General features: G+C 38.1%; 1 protein-coding gene across 5 annotated transcripts in view; it reads right to left on the bottom strand.

Annotated features, from left to right (window-relative positions):
- Positions 1–14,442, bottom strand: part of DSC1 (desmocollin 1) — a 154,493-nt gene extending 140,051 nt beyond the window's left edge. For 4 of the 5 annotated variants that reach the window (XM_043443834.1, XM_043443832.1, XM_043443829.1 and 1 more), the window contains exons 1-7: positions 13,806–14,253; positions 10,866–10,950; positions 9,070–9,272; positions 7,692–7,808; positions 5,839–5,994; positions 2,219–2,363; positions 324–490 (exon numbers count right to left, since the gene is read on the bottom strand). In XM_043443834.1, coding sequence (XP_043299769.1) covers positions 324–490; positions 2,219–2,363; positions 5,839–5,994; positions 7,692–7,808; positions 9,070–9,272; positions 10,866–10,950; positions 13,806–13,868 — 936 coding nt within the window. In that variant the 5' untranslated portion in view covers positions 13,869–14,253. Of the gene's footprint in view, positions 1–323; positions 491–2,218; positions 2,364–5,838; positions 5,995–7,691; positions 7,809–9,069; positions 9,273–10,865; positions 10,951–13,805; positions 14,254–14,355 lie in introns of those variants that run through there. The other variant, XM_043443830.1, reaches the window with a different exon arrangement.
- Positions 14,443–15,828: the final 1,386 nt, after the last annotated feature.

Raw genomic sequence — 15,828 nt, 5'->3', positions numbered from 1 at the left:
AAAAAAAAAGAAGCCACCATAAATGCAAATAAAGAAAAGATATGTCAGTCAGTACAATTAAAAGCTGATGTTTCTGATATAATATTTTAAAAAGTAAAGCTATTTTAATATCCACACATCAAACCAGGTCAACGATCTCTGAGACCCTGTATATTCCCACTATTTCTGTAGGGACAAAGGAATAGACCTGAGAAGACTTACACACAGTCTATACAGAAACATTCTTGGAGAGGTGGCCACCAAGCACCTTATTGTAACTTCTCTGGGAAATCATGATCAGTTTAAATATAGTTTAGTGATTGAGAAATTAAGCAATTCATTACTTCTCTATCCAGTAAAGGTGTAGTTGTGGTGATGACACCTGTGTCTGGATGTACGGTGAAATGTCTTGGATTGTTTGGAATTTGCTGCAAGATTTTGTATCTCAGACGAGTATGTAGAGTGTCAGGTTCATCGAGGTCTATTGCAGTCACTTTTCCCACTGAAGTTCCTGTTTAGATAAATCCAATGTTGTCAACAACTTAAAGTAGTGATCTAATTGAATTACAAACAAAAATAAAATCAAGGCATTGCTGTGGCATTTTCTCCCCTAAAACCCCCAGGTTGATTAATTTATCAATAAATAAGCATGCCACCTGATGAGAAGAACTGACTCATTAGAAAAGACCCTGAGGCTGGGAAAGAGTGAAGGTAGGAGGAGAAGGGGACGACAGAGGATGAGATGGTTGGATGGCATCACCAACTTGATGGACATGAGTTTGAGTAAGCTCCGTGAGTTGGTGATGGACAGGGAAGCCTGGTGTGCTGCAGTCCATGGGGTCACAAAGAGTTGGACATGGCTGAGTGACTAAACTGAAGCATGCATGCACGCTCAGTCATGTCCGACTCTGCGACCCCATGGGCTGTAGCCCTCCAGGCTCCGCTGTCCATTTCTCAGACAGGAGTACTGGAGTGGGTTGCCATTTTTTCCTCCATGGGATCTTCCCAACCCAGGGATTGAACCCACATCTCCTGCAGCTCTTGCACACAGGCGAATCTTTCTTATCACTGAGCCAGCTGGGAAGTGTCTAAATGCTCTCCCACAGCTTCAAGCTCCCCTTATCTGGAAACTTCAATTAGGTGGCTACCACTGACAATATGATTTGTATTCTACGTAGGTGAGACTATCCACCCCACCCTTGGGAACAGGGGTGCTCAAATTCTTCCTCCTAATCTAGTCCATGACCATTTTTTGATGAGACCTTCTCTATATATCTTGTTTCTTTTATATTCAGCTTGATAATGTTAAAGGAAAAGAATAGCTTTGCATATGATAACAAAGGTTTCATGTTTTTATACTTTAATAAATGTGCTGAATTGCTAATACATACAAGACAAACATTGGACAAGCTTTATGGCTCAGAAATCAGAGTATTAGTAAAGTTGCCTTAACAAACCATTTCTTGCAGAGAGTGACATTAAATATGCACACAAAGTGACAACAGAATGGAAAAGGCTTTAACACTAAGAACATATCTTGTGATTTTTAAGAATAAATTAGACTTGTTACACCCTTTGGTTTGATGAGGTCACAATCTTGGCTGCTAAGAGCATCAGACTAGTTTAAAAAAAATTTTTTTTTCAATTTGTTTGGAAAATAAGCAAAGTAAAGGAATACATACGTTATAAGCCTGATCAGCATTTCCATACCATAATCTATTTTTGAGTCCTTGAAAAGGTATTGTGACTTTGTAAAGATTCAAAAGATCTATTGCTTTATAAATACATCATGGACACCTAGCACATGATCAAAATAGAAAATATAAACAGCATTTGTCTGTCATTGTGGATTAATCTAACAAAGTTAGAAACTTTGTGGATCAGTTAGCAGCCTTCTACATGTGCCTAGAAAATTAGTACAAAGACTTTGACTTTGAAGAGCCTATGATCTTATAAGACTACAAAGTTTTATGTAGAATATTTTTTTAAATATTTATCCATTTGGCCGCACTGGGTTTTAGTTGTGGCATGTGGGATCTAGTTCCCTGACCAGGGATGGAACCTGGACCCCCTGCAATCGGAGCATGTAGTTTAAGCCACTGGACTGCCAGGGAAGTCCATATGTAAAATACCTTGAAAGTCAAACATTTAAAAATATTTTGCCTAACCATGCTTAAAACAGTAACAAAGAATTCAACTGAAGCAAAAAATCTCGTGTTTTCCTAAAACATGAACTTACCAGTTCGGCAATTCTCAGGCACAGTAAAGATGGTCACTTTACTTTCAAAATATGGGGCATTATCATTGTCATCTTCAACTTTGAATACTAGGGGAAGTGGGTACTCAGGTGCATAACCATCTGCAGTGGTCGCATAGGCATAGATCTGAAAGGTAAATGAACACCATCAGTTGATTCTTAAATAACAAAGTAGGCACAAAATTGAACTTAGCAGTTGGGGAAAGTCATAATACTAAAAAACATCATTGGCAAAGGTCTATCTAAGAATGTATGCAACAGAGAGACAACACAGCCGCACAGTCTATGCCTGCCCTCCAGCTTTGATCCTTTCTCGTTGTTTTCCCATCAAAGCCCACACACTCCAGCTCAATGAGGCTTCTCTGGGCCCTGAATTAACTGTGTACTGTTTTCCTTGTTAGACTTTCCTAGGTCATGCTAATGACAAGTTACTGGTTTTTTTCTAAAGTTTATACAAAATATGATTCTAGTTATTTGTAGACTTGTATATGGACAACAGAGGATGAGATGGTTGGACAGTATCACCAACTCGATGGATGTGAGTCTGAGCAAGCTCCGGGAGTTGGAGATGGACAGGGAAGCCTGGCGTGCTGCAGTCCATGGGGTTGCAAAGAATCAGACCCAACTGGGCAAATGAACTGAACTGATACACATATATGAAGAAGGAAATAGCAATCCACTCCAGGATTCTTGCCTGGGAAATCACATGGACAGAGGAGCCTGGTGGGCTACAGTCCATAGGTTTGCAAAGAGTTGGATATGATTGAATGACATAAGAAATAAACAATATATATCAACTATTTCTGGGTGATTCAATTATGCTCTTTTCTCTATTTACCTGTATTTTCTCATTTTTCTATCCTTAAGATGTATTTCTTGTGTAGTAAAAGTGTTAGCAAAATCATATAAACATTCCAAACTCTATCTCAAAAGGATATATCTTGGCCCCAAATGCAATGATTTAATGCCCTTTCTCTTTAAATACCATCAGATTACTTTTGAACTCTTCTTATGTGGTATATGCACAGTGAGTCTTTGGTAAATGGTTGTTGAGTTAAACAGATTTTCTCCACTGACAGGAACAGCTAAAGCTGCCCAGAGTGAACTCTGTGTGAATTCAGTTCTTCACCATAGCTAACTTTCTTGATTTCCCTACTGTAACCATTTTCTAGAATGAACCAAGATTAAAATCCCAGGTATCTAACCCCTCCCTCTTTAGCCTTATATTAGTCAATTGCCAGACTCAAGAGAGTGACGTTTCTGTGCACTAGGTTCTTGAGATTACAGCATTTCTGTGTCTATTTATTATTCATCTCCTCTTTTCTATTTCCAAAGCCACCATCCTCATGTGACCCCAAATGCATCCTGTCAACTTTCCTCTTGTATCCTACACACATGTCCGACCAGTTCAGTTCATTTGCTCAGTTGTGTCTGACTCTTTGCAACCCCATGGACTGCAGTATGCCAGTCTTCCCTGTCCATCACCAACTCCCAGAGCTTGCTCAAACTCATATCCATTGAGATGGTGATGCCATCCAACCATCTCATCCTCTGTCGTCCCCTTCTCCTCCTGCCTTCAATCTTTTCCAGCATCAGGGTCTTTTCCAAGGAGTCAGTTCTTCGCATCAGGTGGCCAAAGTATTGGCCGACCAACTCTCCAACCAACGTCCGACAAACTTTCCTATAATTGTTCTAACTGACCTTCTCCAAACTATGTAGCCCTCAGGAGTCAGACGCATTTCCATAAAGCACAATTTTAATCATGATATTCCTGAATCAGGCTCTTCTGTGATCTCACCATTATCTACCAAAGTAACAGAAAATCCTCATTGCTGTGTTGAAAGGCCATATTTCATCTTCACATGCTAACCTGAAGGGGGAAGACATTTCCACTTCTAATCTCTAGGAGGGAAGGTTTTGAAATAACCATGCATGTTCCCTCTGTTCCCTTTTACATTTTTCCCCAAACAACCTCCAGCTGGGCTTTTTCAGTAATAAAACTTATACTTCGGTTTCCATCAGCCTGAGCCCTGTATCTTAATAAATTCCACACTGAGGGATACAGCAGTGTATTATCACCACCACACTTTCAGCCTTCCTATCAAGCCCTCCCTCTCCCCTCATATTTGATGTAATTTCTCTCTCTTTAGACTGCTGTCATTTTGAAACTTTTGGCTAGAGGAAACTCTATAATTGTTTTATGTCCCTATTGGTTTCCAATTTTTCTTAGAGTTGAAGCCTGAGACTAAGGATATTTGTGTGACTAAAGCACCTAACATAGTGCCTTACATGGGATAATTCTTCAATAAATAGCTTTTTACATGTAATTCCATCCATCTTTCTTTTTTAGGAGAACAAACTACCCCCAAGAGTTTGCCCTCTATAAAAACTGCCTTACAGGATCACTTGTAATGAATTTCTTTACCTCATCACATCGGCAGTAAAACATCTCCCCATCTAACCTAAGTCTATCCTGCTGTAATTTACATTAGTTTTAGCTAGTTTTTCTCCTCAATGGAAATGATCATCTACTTCTTACTGTAGAATCACTTGTAGTTTAAAATTATACATCCCAATGTTTAAAATAAATATCATTATTTCACATTCCACTGATTTTTCAGATGTAGTGATTTTGTTTCTGGTTCTAGTTTTATTTTTCACTATTCATGTGCTGAGCATCTCAAAATAAATAAAAAGATGATTTAAACTGGAAATTCAGCTAACTTTAAACTACAGTCTGGATCCCTAGGATAATTCACTTATGCTCACTTCTTATAATAAAGGAACTATAAATATTTTCATAATTAGTTACTACAGAACAGTTTCAAAAAGCTCAATGAAACTAATGACTTTGTAGGCTAGTTCCCATTATGCTATATTGAAAGCAATAAAAATATATTTAAATATTATTACATTAAGTATAAATAGAATATTGTATTTTATAATTAGTCATATTTTTAGCTGAGTTAGAAGACTATTATTTAAATTTTATACTGTCGACTACAAATTTTCAATTGGTGACTCAGACGGTAAAGAATCGACCTACACTGCAGGAGACTCAGTTCTATCCCTGGGTCGAGAAGATCCCCTGGGGGAGGGAATGGCAACCCATTCTAGTATTCTTGCCTGAGGAATCCCATGGACAGAGGAGCCTGGTGGGCTACAGTCCATGGTGTTGTAAAGAGTCAGACAAGACTGAGCAGCTAACAATTTTACTTTCATCCTGAAACAATTAAATCAGAATTTCTGGGAACTGGCCCAATCATCATATTTTTTAAAAATTATCATGTGATCAAAGCTAAGTTATTATAGAGAACTTTAAATTCAATAAAATTCACTGCTATTATCCCAGGATTATATACATCAAAACCTGTCCTTTAAAATTGTTATTATATTTTCCCTTCCCCCTCCCTTTTTTTCCTTTGTAATAATCATCCTTTTTCATCAATCGTACCAATAGAAATTTAAAGTTTGTATGACACATGAACAATATTTAAAATATTAAGACAAATCATTGATTCCTCTGATATATATAAATAGCTTGAAAATACCAAACCAGTAATAAAAAACATAAATCTGAATGAATGATGCAATCATCTTACCGGAAACTCTTGATATTGCTCACGGTCTATGCTTCTTGTACAAAATATATCCCCTGTATCTTTATCTATGAAGAACAGATTGAAGGGCTCTTTGTCGACCCCTGGTCCACTTATGGAATAAAAGATGGTGTAGTTTTGTGCAGCATCAGATTGAACCTGTAACGATAATTGACAGTTTAGGAAAAGAGCAAATATATCATGATAAATACTTTCAACCTAATCTCTTGTGATAGTTTATTTTTTATTGTTGTTGTTTAGTCACTAAGTCATGTCTGACTCTTGTGACCCCATAGACTGTAGCCAGACAGGCTTCCCTGTCTATGGAATTTCTCAGGCAAGAATACTGGAGTGGGTTGTCTTTTCCTTCTCCAGAGGATCTTCCCAACCCAGGGATTAAACCCAGGTCTCCTGCACTGGCAAGCAGATTCTTTACCACTGAGCCACCAGGGAAGCCCTTATTTTTTATTTCTTGCTCTCTTTCCCACATATCTATTCTTTCTTTCCCAGTGTCTCCCATATTTTTAAATTCTCACTTATATCCTGCATTGTGCAAAGCCACAAACTCTGTCACTTATTGGATACTAAACTCTTTGAAGTTATCTGCATATGTATGGAAAAATCATGGCATTGATTATTCTTTTTCTATTCTTATTCCTGTATACAGCCATGATATCAGTGGTTTTTAATTATTTGGAATGGAAACTTTTGTGACTAAAAAACTGGAAATAACACATCTTTCCTCCCATAGTTAATGCATCATGAATTGCCCAATTGCAACCAAAGATCATGGCATCCGGTCCTATCACTTCATGGCAAATAGATGGGGAAACAATGGAATTAGTGACAGACTTGATTTTCTTGGGCTCCAAACCACTGCAGATGGTGACTACAGCCATGAAATGAAAAGACACTTGCTCCTTGGAAGAAAAGCTATGACCAACCTAGACAGCATATTAAAAAGCAGAGACATTACTTTGCCATCTAGTCAAAGCTATGGCTTTTCCAGTAGTCATGTACAGATGTGAGAATTGGACTATAAAGAAAGCTGAGTGCCAAAGAATTGATGCCTTTGAACTGTGGTGTTGGAGAAGACTCTTGAGAAATCCTTGGACTGGCAAGGAGATCAAACCAGTCAATTCTAAAGGAAATCAGTCCTGAATCTTCATTGGAAGGGAATGATGATGAAGCTGAAGCTCCACTACTTTGACCACCTGATGCAAAGAACTGACTCCTTGGAAAAGACCCCAATGCTGGGAAAGATTGAAGGTAGGAGGAGAAGGGGACGACAGAGGATGAGATGGTTGGATGTCATCACCGACTCGATGGACATGAATTTGGGCAAGTTCTGGGAGTTGGTGATGGACAGGGAAGACTGGCATGCTGCAGTCCATGGGGTCGCAAAGAGTTGGACAAAACTGAGCAACTGAACTGAACTGAAAATTGACTTATGCTTACATTCAGTTAAGTGGCAGTAACACCACTTTTTGGAAAACAGATATATTGGCCTTTTTTTTTTTTGTGAGAGTAAGTGCTAATGAAAGGGAGAATTGAATTATGCAAAATCTGTAGGCATGTCCTCTGTATGTGAATGCTAAATTCTGGCAAGATATTTGGAAGAATCTGGGTGCAGACCTAAAAGAATCAGAAACTCAAAATATACCACTTGTTTCTAATGCTAAAATGTGACTTTTGGAGGTAAGTGATAAAATTTAAGCTCTCGTCTACAGGACCCTAGTTCTCATAGATGGTCCTTATTAGTACCAACAGGTTAAAACCCTGATTCAACTCAAATGGAAAGTTTCAAAAACAAAGAAACAAAGCTAACATATAATATCAAATGAGAGGAAATGGACCTGCTGTACGTGCTGTGGAAATGGCCCTAGTGAGTTCTCCATCAGTGAGCACGGGATAGGCGCCCATCGCCTCTTGCTTCGCCTGAGGACTGTGTCTTTCATATGTCTCCTAGGAATCTGCGTTTGATGAGAAGTGAAAAGATACAGCATTGCTTATCATTCTAGATACAATGATTTTTCACATAAACAGTAACATGAAGAAAATAGGTAACAGTTGCACATAACAATGTTATGGATAATACCCAAATTCTGGTTTTTTGTTAGTAACACACACACACAAAGAACCAGTTTCACCTATTTCCTGTTTTAATCGTTTATCACCTAACCAACCAGAACTTTTAGGGTTTTGATGAAAGATACTATCTGAAGAAATACTGAGTTGCTAAAAAGAAATAACCCATTAATAAAGAATTGATTTTATTCCACTAAGAGTGGTACAACCAAAATTTGCTAAAATATTAGCTACCTTAAAAGCATTTGTATACCTATATAAAGACACACAGTGTGTGTTCCAGCATATTTTATTTCATGTGGAGACTCTTTACAATTTGGATATAAAATAATATTGTATAGCCTTATGTTACATTAAGGCTTACATTAATGTTATGTAATTATATAACATTAAGTCTAAATTTTAAACAAATATAAAGTATATGTAAAATGTAAGCATATTCTAAATTTGATGAAGATTCTTATAATCAAAAGGAACTGAGCTGAAAATTTTCCTTATAAATCAAATTGCTTATGAATAAATTATCTTGTAAGACCAAATTCATTGTGCATAATTTGTTTAAAGTGAGATTTATATGAATTCCAGGAACCTTCTCCTTTCTCACTTCCTAAGCATCACCACTCCCTGTCAGAAGACTAGCTTAGAGTCAGAACACTCAAACCAATCCTGTGGACTGGCCATACAGCATTCTCTGAAAAGAAGGACCTTGTAAAACGTTCTGTTAAGATGGGGATAAACCAGAGGCCTTCTCATCTTTTCTTTAAAGAGAGACTCAAACCCACAGTCACTTGAGGGAAAGCCATACAGGGTGGAGTGCCACTTCTCCAGCCAGAACCAATCTGCAGTGAGTCTTAGACCTGCCCCGCCTTGTTCTGCAGGTAGGTAACTCTTGTTGCCACACCTGAGAACATTATTTGAAACCTTTGATATTCTGCCTTCATTCCTGGCTATGGAGCTGTTCATTTTTACACCACTTATAAATCACTCTATTACTCATTAAAGCAATCTAGTCTTTATATATGTTTGTTATAAATGGAATAGAAAAAAAGTGAGTATTCAAGAACAAGAATTTTAGCAAGCATGAAAATAAATGAGATGAAGGGCTCTGGTGAGCAGATTATTGTGCTTAAGTCTTGTCTAATATACCTTCTTTCCTCCTGCTTCCAGTACGATTTCTATCTCCTTCTGCCCCTGTCCCTGACTGTCTGAGAGCAAAATGGAAAAACTCTTCTTTTCAGAAGACAAAACAAGGTCATGTGTTGTGTAAATGGAGCCATCTTCTAGGATCCTGAAGTCAGGATCACTTGACTGGATTAGGCTGGCCGACTGGAGACACTCCTTCAGATTCACTGCAGGGAAGAAATTTCACAGTAATTTGTCAAGTGAAACAAGGATAGAACAGGTTTTACAGGAATGACAACCTCTAGTTGGTGTGCAAGAAGCAAAAAGAGGGAGGTTGCGCTAGGGGTGTGTGGAGTACTTACTATTCTAATAGTAAGTATACTATTCTTATAGGCCATAAAAATTAAATAATTAAATTGATGGAGTCACTGTCTCCACTGATTTCATTAGCAATTAATTTATGAATAGATATAAAATATTTTTGATGTCACTGGATTTATTGTTTCCACTCTAACTCATTATTATGCACAAATGCATCATTCTATCTTACATGTAGTATAACTAACTGCATGATGACAGATTTTGAACTTCTTTGTAATCATCTGTGATAATTATTAATAAAACTGTCTTGCAAAAAAATTAGAAAATTGTTCCATACTTAAATAATATTTCTCAGTAATATTGCAAGTACTACTTCTATAAAATCTTTTGGAAGCTTAATAAACTCCATGCTTAATAATGCTTAGTGGTTGTATCAAAATATTTCCTTTGCAGATTCATATTTAACATATTGGATTGGCTAAAAAGTTCATTCAGATTTTTCCATAGGATGTTACAGAAGAAACCCCAATGAACTGTGTGGCTAACCCAATATTTAACATATTTACTATATGTCTTTAGAGTGTAGGCCGTGTATCCTTTCAGCACTTTTGAAAGAAAAAGGGATTAATTTAAAACCTCCAAACACTGGGCAAAATATTGTCTGTCTTGGAGAAAATACCACTTCTGTATATGAGATGTGTTTTTCTAGTCGTAAACTTAAGGTTAGTGAAAAATACTGATGAAAGGGATATCATTCCTGGACTTAGAACAACTCATGCCTCAGGTGTAGCTGTGACAGTGTGTGGATGCATCCTCAGTCACTCAGTCGTGTCTGACTCTTTGCAACCCCATGGACTGTAGCCCACCAGGCTCCTCTGTCCATGGGATTTCCCAGGCGACAATGCTGGAATGGGTTGTCATTTCCTTCTCCAGGAGATCGTCCCAATCCAGGGACTGAACCCACGTTCTCTTGCGTCTCCTGCATTGGCAGGCAGATTCTTTACCACTGAGCCACCAGGGAAGCCTGGCTGTGACAGTAAGACTACTTAAAATTTTATTTGACTTTCAGAAGCTTTTCTGTAAAATAGATCACATAAATTCTTGCTGGGCACCTGGTCTTTGTCATCAACCTCCAGCATAAATTTTATTTTGGGGCATTTCAATTTTGACATGTCTATTTTCTATCTAATCAATTAAAGAATGTTGGTTTGGCGATTTTGGCAGCAGATCAGTCATAGAAAATTAAAATATGTTTTTCATTTTGGTGCTTTGTTGTACTAAACTAAGATAATTTAGCCTTTGATGTTTGCTAATTTTCCTGGCAAGAAAAGTACACAACTAACTTGGTTCTTTAATTGTTTCTAACCACAAGCAAAAATCAAGTTGTTTATCTTTCATTTCAAGTCGAATTTTAATGCCAAATGACTACCGTATGGCTTGAGCAGCCAAAAGCTAAATGTAGCAGCTAAAACTATGAAATTCTTAACATCCTTTCTCACCTTTGCCTACAAGTGCTTCAGCCCGAAGACGAGAAGGAACTTGAAGGGAAATTTTCTGACAAGCATCGCAAAATAATATTAAAACCTCAAAAGAAAGAAAAAAATCAAGAGTTACATTTGATCAGAAGCTTTCACATTACAGTTTTGTCTTATTGATAAAAATATTGTGAATTTCAATAACAAATTAATCTTCTAATCTTTCAATATTTTTCATATTCATTTTAAAAGGAAACAGCAAAGAAAGTGGCTTTAGGAACACAACAGTCATTTAGTAGCAATGGAAAAATTAAAATGAACAGAGTTCTTAGAACCTGAATTGTATTGCATCATTTCAAGAAAATATGTTACAAACTATTGACTTTATGTAGAGTTTATCATCTCTGAGGTCATTTGTAAACGTCATTCTGATTTCTCAGCATGAAGAAAGTACTTAACTTTGGAATTCAGTAATCATGTATTTGTATACAAATCATCATTTTCACAGCCCCAAGCAAACTGAAGTATAGTTGATTAAGTCAAAAAATACTTCAGGATGTTTTTAACTTCCTCAAGATCAACACCCACCAGTATTCCCTGATCTCAAATTACTCCTCGGAAAGGCTTGGCTCATAAACTTCAAAGTCTAAATCTCATTCACAAAATTAGCCTAAAAAGAAATGTATTTCAAAATATGGAGAGTAGACTTCAACAGGGTAAAGATTTTTAGTTCAATTCAAGACACAAATATTGCTTTACAAAGCCATATACCTAACTCAAGAAAAAACCGAGACTATCTGAAAAATAAAAGAAGCACTATCAGTTTTAAAGTGTCTGTAGTAAGTTCAGAACCCATTTTTCTTGGCATTTTCTGTTTATTTGCTTCCTCTACTGTTTTTCAAAATGACTGTTTTGCTATTGCTTAAATATAAAGTAGAGCTTTAACAGGAAGGTGAATTTTATAACCAATATTTCTCTGAGGACATATTTCTAGAGTTAAGTGAAAGTTGCTCAGTTGTGTCCAACTCTTTGCGACCACAAGAATTCTCCAGGCCAGAATACTGGAGTGTAGCCTTTCCCTTCTCCAGGGGATATTCCCAATCCAGGGATCAAACCCACATCTCCTGCATTGCATGCAGATTCTTTGCCAGTTGAGCCACAAGGGAAGCCCTTCTAGAGTTAGGGGACCCATTATTTGAGAGAAAGAAAGAAAACCATCAGCTATACTATGGATGTATATTTCTTTTCTAACTCAACCCAAGTCTATTGGATATATCATGTGAGTCCACTTAATAGTCTGTCATTTTACAGTAACTCTGTTAGATAACACCAAAAACTGGAATTTAAAAAGTTGTATTTGTATTCTGGCTTTAAATTAAATAACCTCTTTTTTAAAAATGGGTCTTTTTACTACTTACTTGACTTTTTAATATTTTCATTTCTAGTGTCAGGGAATATACAAAAATATACCTAAAGAGCTTTCTGTATATAAAAAATTATATTAATAATGGTCTAGGTATATAACATGGAAGAGCATTTGTAATTAGAAATAGATATGTGTATATACACACATATACATACATAGATTCATAGATCTATACATCTATACTATATAGTCACACATTATTCTCAGAGGATACATCTACATAGCCTCTCATACCTCCATCATTTTTCCTTCCTGCCCTAGGGTCCCCACTTCATTGGTTCTGCCTCACAGACAGAGCCAGTGCAGGTCTCTAAGACACACTATATCCCAGTCTTCAAGTTAAACAAGCAGCTTAGTTATTTGGAGGAAGCTGTGGTCAGAGGCATTTTTAGGCATCATGGGCATAAGGAATGAATGGGCAATGGATGAACCAAAGGGTACTGGGCAGAGCAGAGACCAAAAGTTAAAGAAATCTGGGTAAATATCTTGGAAAGCTTTCCCCTCATTTTACCTAATAATACTAAATAAAGATCTCTGTTCTCCCTCCACATTACCCCCAGACAATTATAGGTTGAGTATATGACCATTAACCCCACTTACTGTATTTTTTTAAATTTATTTATTTGGCTGCTCTGGATCTTAGTCACGGGATCTTAGTTGAGGCATGAGAACTCTTAGCTGTGGCATGTGGGATCTAGTTCCCTGGTACAGGACTTGAACCTGGGCCCTGCATTGGGAGCATCCAGCCTTAGCCACTGGGCCACCAGGGAAGTCCCCTAGTGTACTATTTATACAGAGAAAATATTCACCCTTATACAATAAAATTTTTAAATACTGAAAATATAATTTGAAGCTAAAATATTTTATTAAAATGAAAACAAGAAAGAAATTCAGTGCTCAGAAATGCCAGATATAGATATGGAACAACTCCCCTCTTCCTAACCGCCACCAAAAAGTAGCACCTAAATACACAGTTACAAAAAACATAAGTGCAACTCAAGTTCATGTATTTTATCAATGAATGTCACATTTTTCTTTATTATTATTTTTTTCCCAGTTAAACGCCTTCCTTGAACCAAGAGTTCTACCCTTCTCTCAGCCCTTTCTGGCTAAAATGAAGCAAGTCTTAGATATTTCACATCTTCAAATTTCCTCTTCTCGAAGCTCAGGGGAACTAAGCAGGTGAAACAAGTACAGCTTATTTAGTGACTAGTAGCAAAAGCAAACCTCAGAACCTTCTGGGCCAAATGCCTGAGGAGTGAATTCATCCCATTGCTCCTTAGAAAAACACCCCAGCAAGACTGAACAGGGGATTCCCTTGAAAAATGAACAGCTTGGTGGTGGAAACTTGAAAAGCAAACCAAACACCGGCCGTCCTGGGCCACAAGTCTCTTTGTGCTCCCTTGAATTTTACTCAGCTCTGCTCCTGTTCTTCCAGTCTCCCTTCTCTGCCTTCCACTCCCGCCCTCCTCTCTTTCAAGCCCAACCTGAAGGAAGGCAGCATGCTTGGACTCCCTAATCCTTTGCTTGTTACTCACCAGGAGAGAGAATAGGAGCTGCTTCCAGAAGATGCTCCCTGGGGCGGCAGAGGCCACAGCCATCAGAAGTGGTCCTGATGCTCAGGGATGGTGACTGGATAACAGGGCAGCGTGGGATACACGGGGCGGCTTCGGCAGATTCCCCACGGCTGGCACCAGGGCAGGGTAACCTGTTGCCACCTTGGCACGGATGAACTTGGTTTGGAGAAAAGTCAGGAGGCAAATGGGTGAAATGACAGGAGAGGGAGCAGCGGGACAATTGCTTTCCTCCTATTCCCGGGTCAGTCTTCGTCCTTCAATTCAGTTACCTCGGAATGGAAAGAGGTTTACCTACAAATGGGAAGGGTGGGGTACAAAACACCCCCAAACGCAGCCACTGGCTCCTCCTCACAGCTTTCAAAATTTCTCCTGCCACTTGACACATCGGCAGAAGCAACAGGGAACACCCTCCATCCTCAGCTCTCCTCCCTTCCCCCCAGGTGGATGCTCTGAAGTCCTCCCCAGTTATTACCCACTCCCACGTCCTCCCCTCCTTCCTGGCCTTATTAACCTGTCTTGCCCCTGGGCACAAACATAGATTGTGCACGAACTCCACGCAAAGAAGCGATGCCTCCTCAACCGCCCTTGGCAAATCAGGGATACACAGGCATGTGCGATCACATGCATCAGGAGTTATCTCCCCATCTAAGCATTTAGGTGTAGTCTGTCACACACAGCAAAGCCGCTCTGCCGGAGATAGAGCGCCGCCGTCCACAGTAGCAACTTCGCAGACGGCATTGTGTCTGCTCCTTATTATTGACAGCACGCTGGTTTGATTCTCTAGCTGTCAGAGGAATTTACTACAGTGTATATTGATGTTATAAAAGTAAGTGAATGAGATATAATTTTCTTATTGTAGTCTTCAATTTTTTTTATTCCACTTATTTAAACTGGAAAAAAACAAAAACAAAAAGCCCTGAGTTAACCCATTTCTTCCACCATTTCCCACCTCCTGCTTCTCCTTCTAAACCACCAATCTGTTCTCTGTATCTATGAGTTTAGCTTCCCAGCTATTTATTTTTTTCTTAGATTTCACATGAGAGTAAGATCATGGGCATTTGCCTTTCTCTGTCCTATTTATTTCATTTAGCATAATGCCTTCCAGGTCCATTCATGTGTTCGCATGAATAATATTCCATTGTATATATACACACCACAATTTCTTTATCCACTCGTTCCTTGATGGAGACTTGATCAATGGAATCCAGGTTGATTCCATATCTTGTCTATTGTAAACAATGCTTCAAAGAACATGGGGGTGCATATATCTTTTCAAAGTAGTGTTTTCATTTTCCTTGGATAAATACCCAGAAGTGGAATTACTGGATATGGTAGTTCTATTTTTAATTTCTGAGGAACCTCCATACTGCTTTTCATAGTGGTGGTACCAATTTACATTCCCATCAGCAGTGCAGAAGTGTTCCTTTTCTCCACATCCACACTAACACTTGTTATTTCTTATCTTTTTGATGATAGCCACTCTAACAGGAATGAGGTGATATCTCATTGTTGTTTTGATTAGCATTTCCCTGTTGATCAGGGATATTGAGCATCTCTGCATGTACCTACCAACCAATCTCTATGTCTCCTCTGGAGAAATGTCTATTCAGATCTTCTGTCCATTTTTATATTGGATCGTTTGCTTTTCTGCTATTGAGTTTCATGAGTTCTTTATATGTTTTGATATTAGCCCATTATCAAATATATGATTTGCAATTATTTTCTCCCATTTAGTAGATTGTCTTTTCATTCTGTTGATAGTTTCCCTTGCCATGAAGAAGCTTTTTAGTTTATATAGTCCCACTTGCTTGTATTAGTATTTGATTTTGTTGCTTTTGCTTTTGAATTAGGTTAAGAAAATCATGACCAATATTTAGTTCAAGGAGCTTACCACCTCTGTTTTCTTTTAGGAGCTTTATGCTTCCAGGTCTTATGTTCAAGTCTTAGTCACTCTGAGTTTTTGTGTGTGCTGGAAGATCGTGGT

The sequence above is a fragment of the Cervus canadensis genome, chromosome 23 (genome assembly GCF_019320065.1).
Source record: "Cervus canadensis isolate Bull #8, Minnesota chromosome 23, ASM1932006v1, whole genome shotgun sequence".
Lineage (NCBI taxonomy): Eukaryota > Metazoa > Chordata > Mammalia > Artiodactyla > Cervidae > Cervus > Cervus canadensis.
This window is presented reverse-complemented; position numbering and strand designations above follow the sequence as displayed.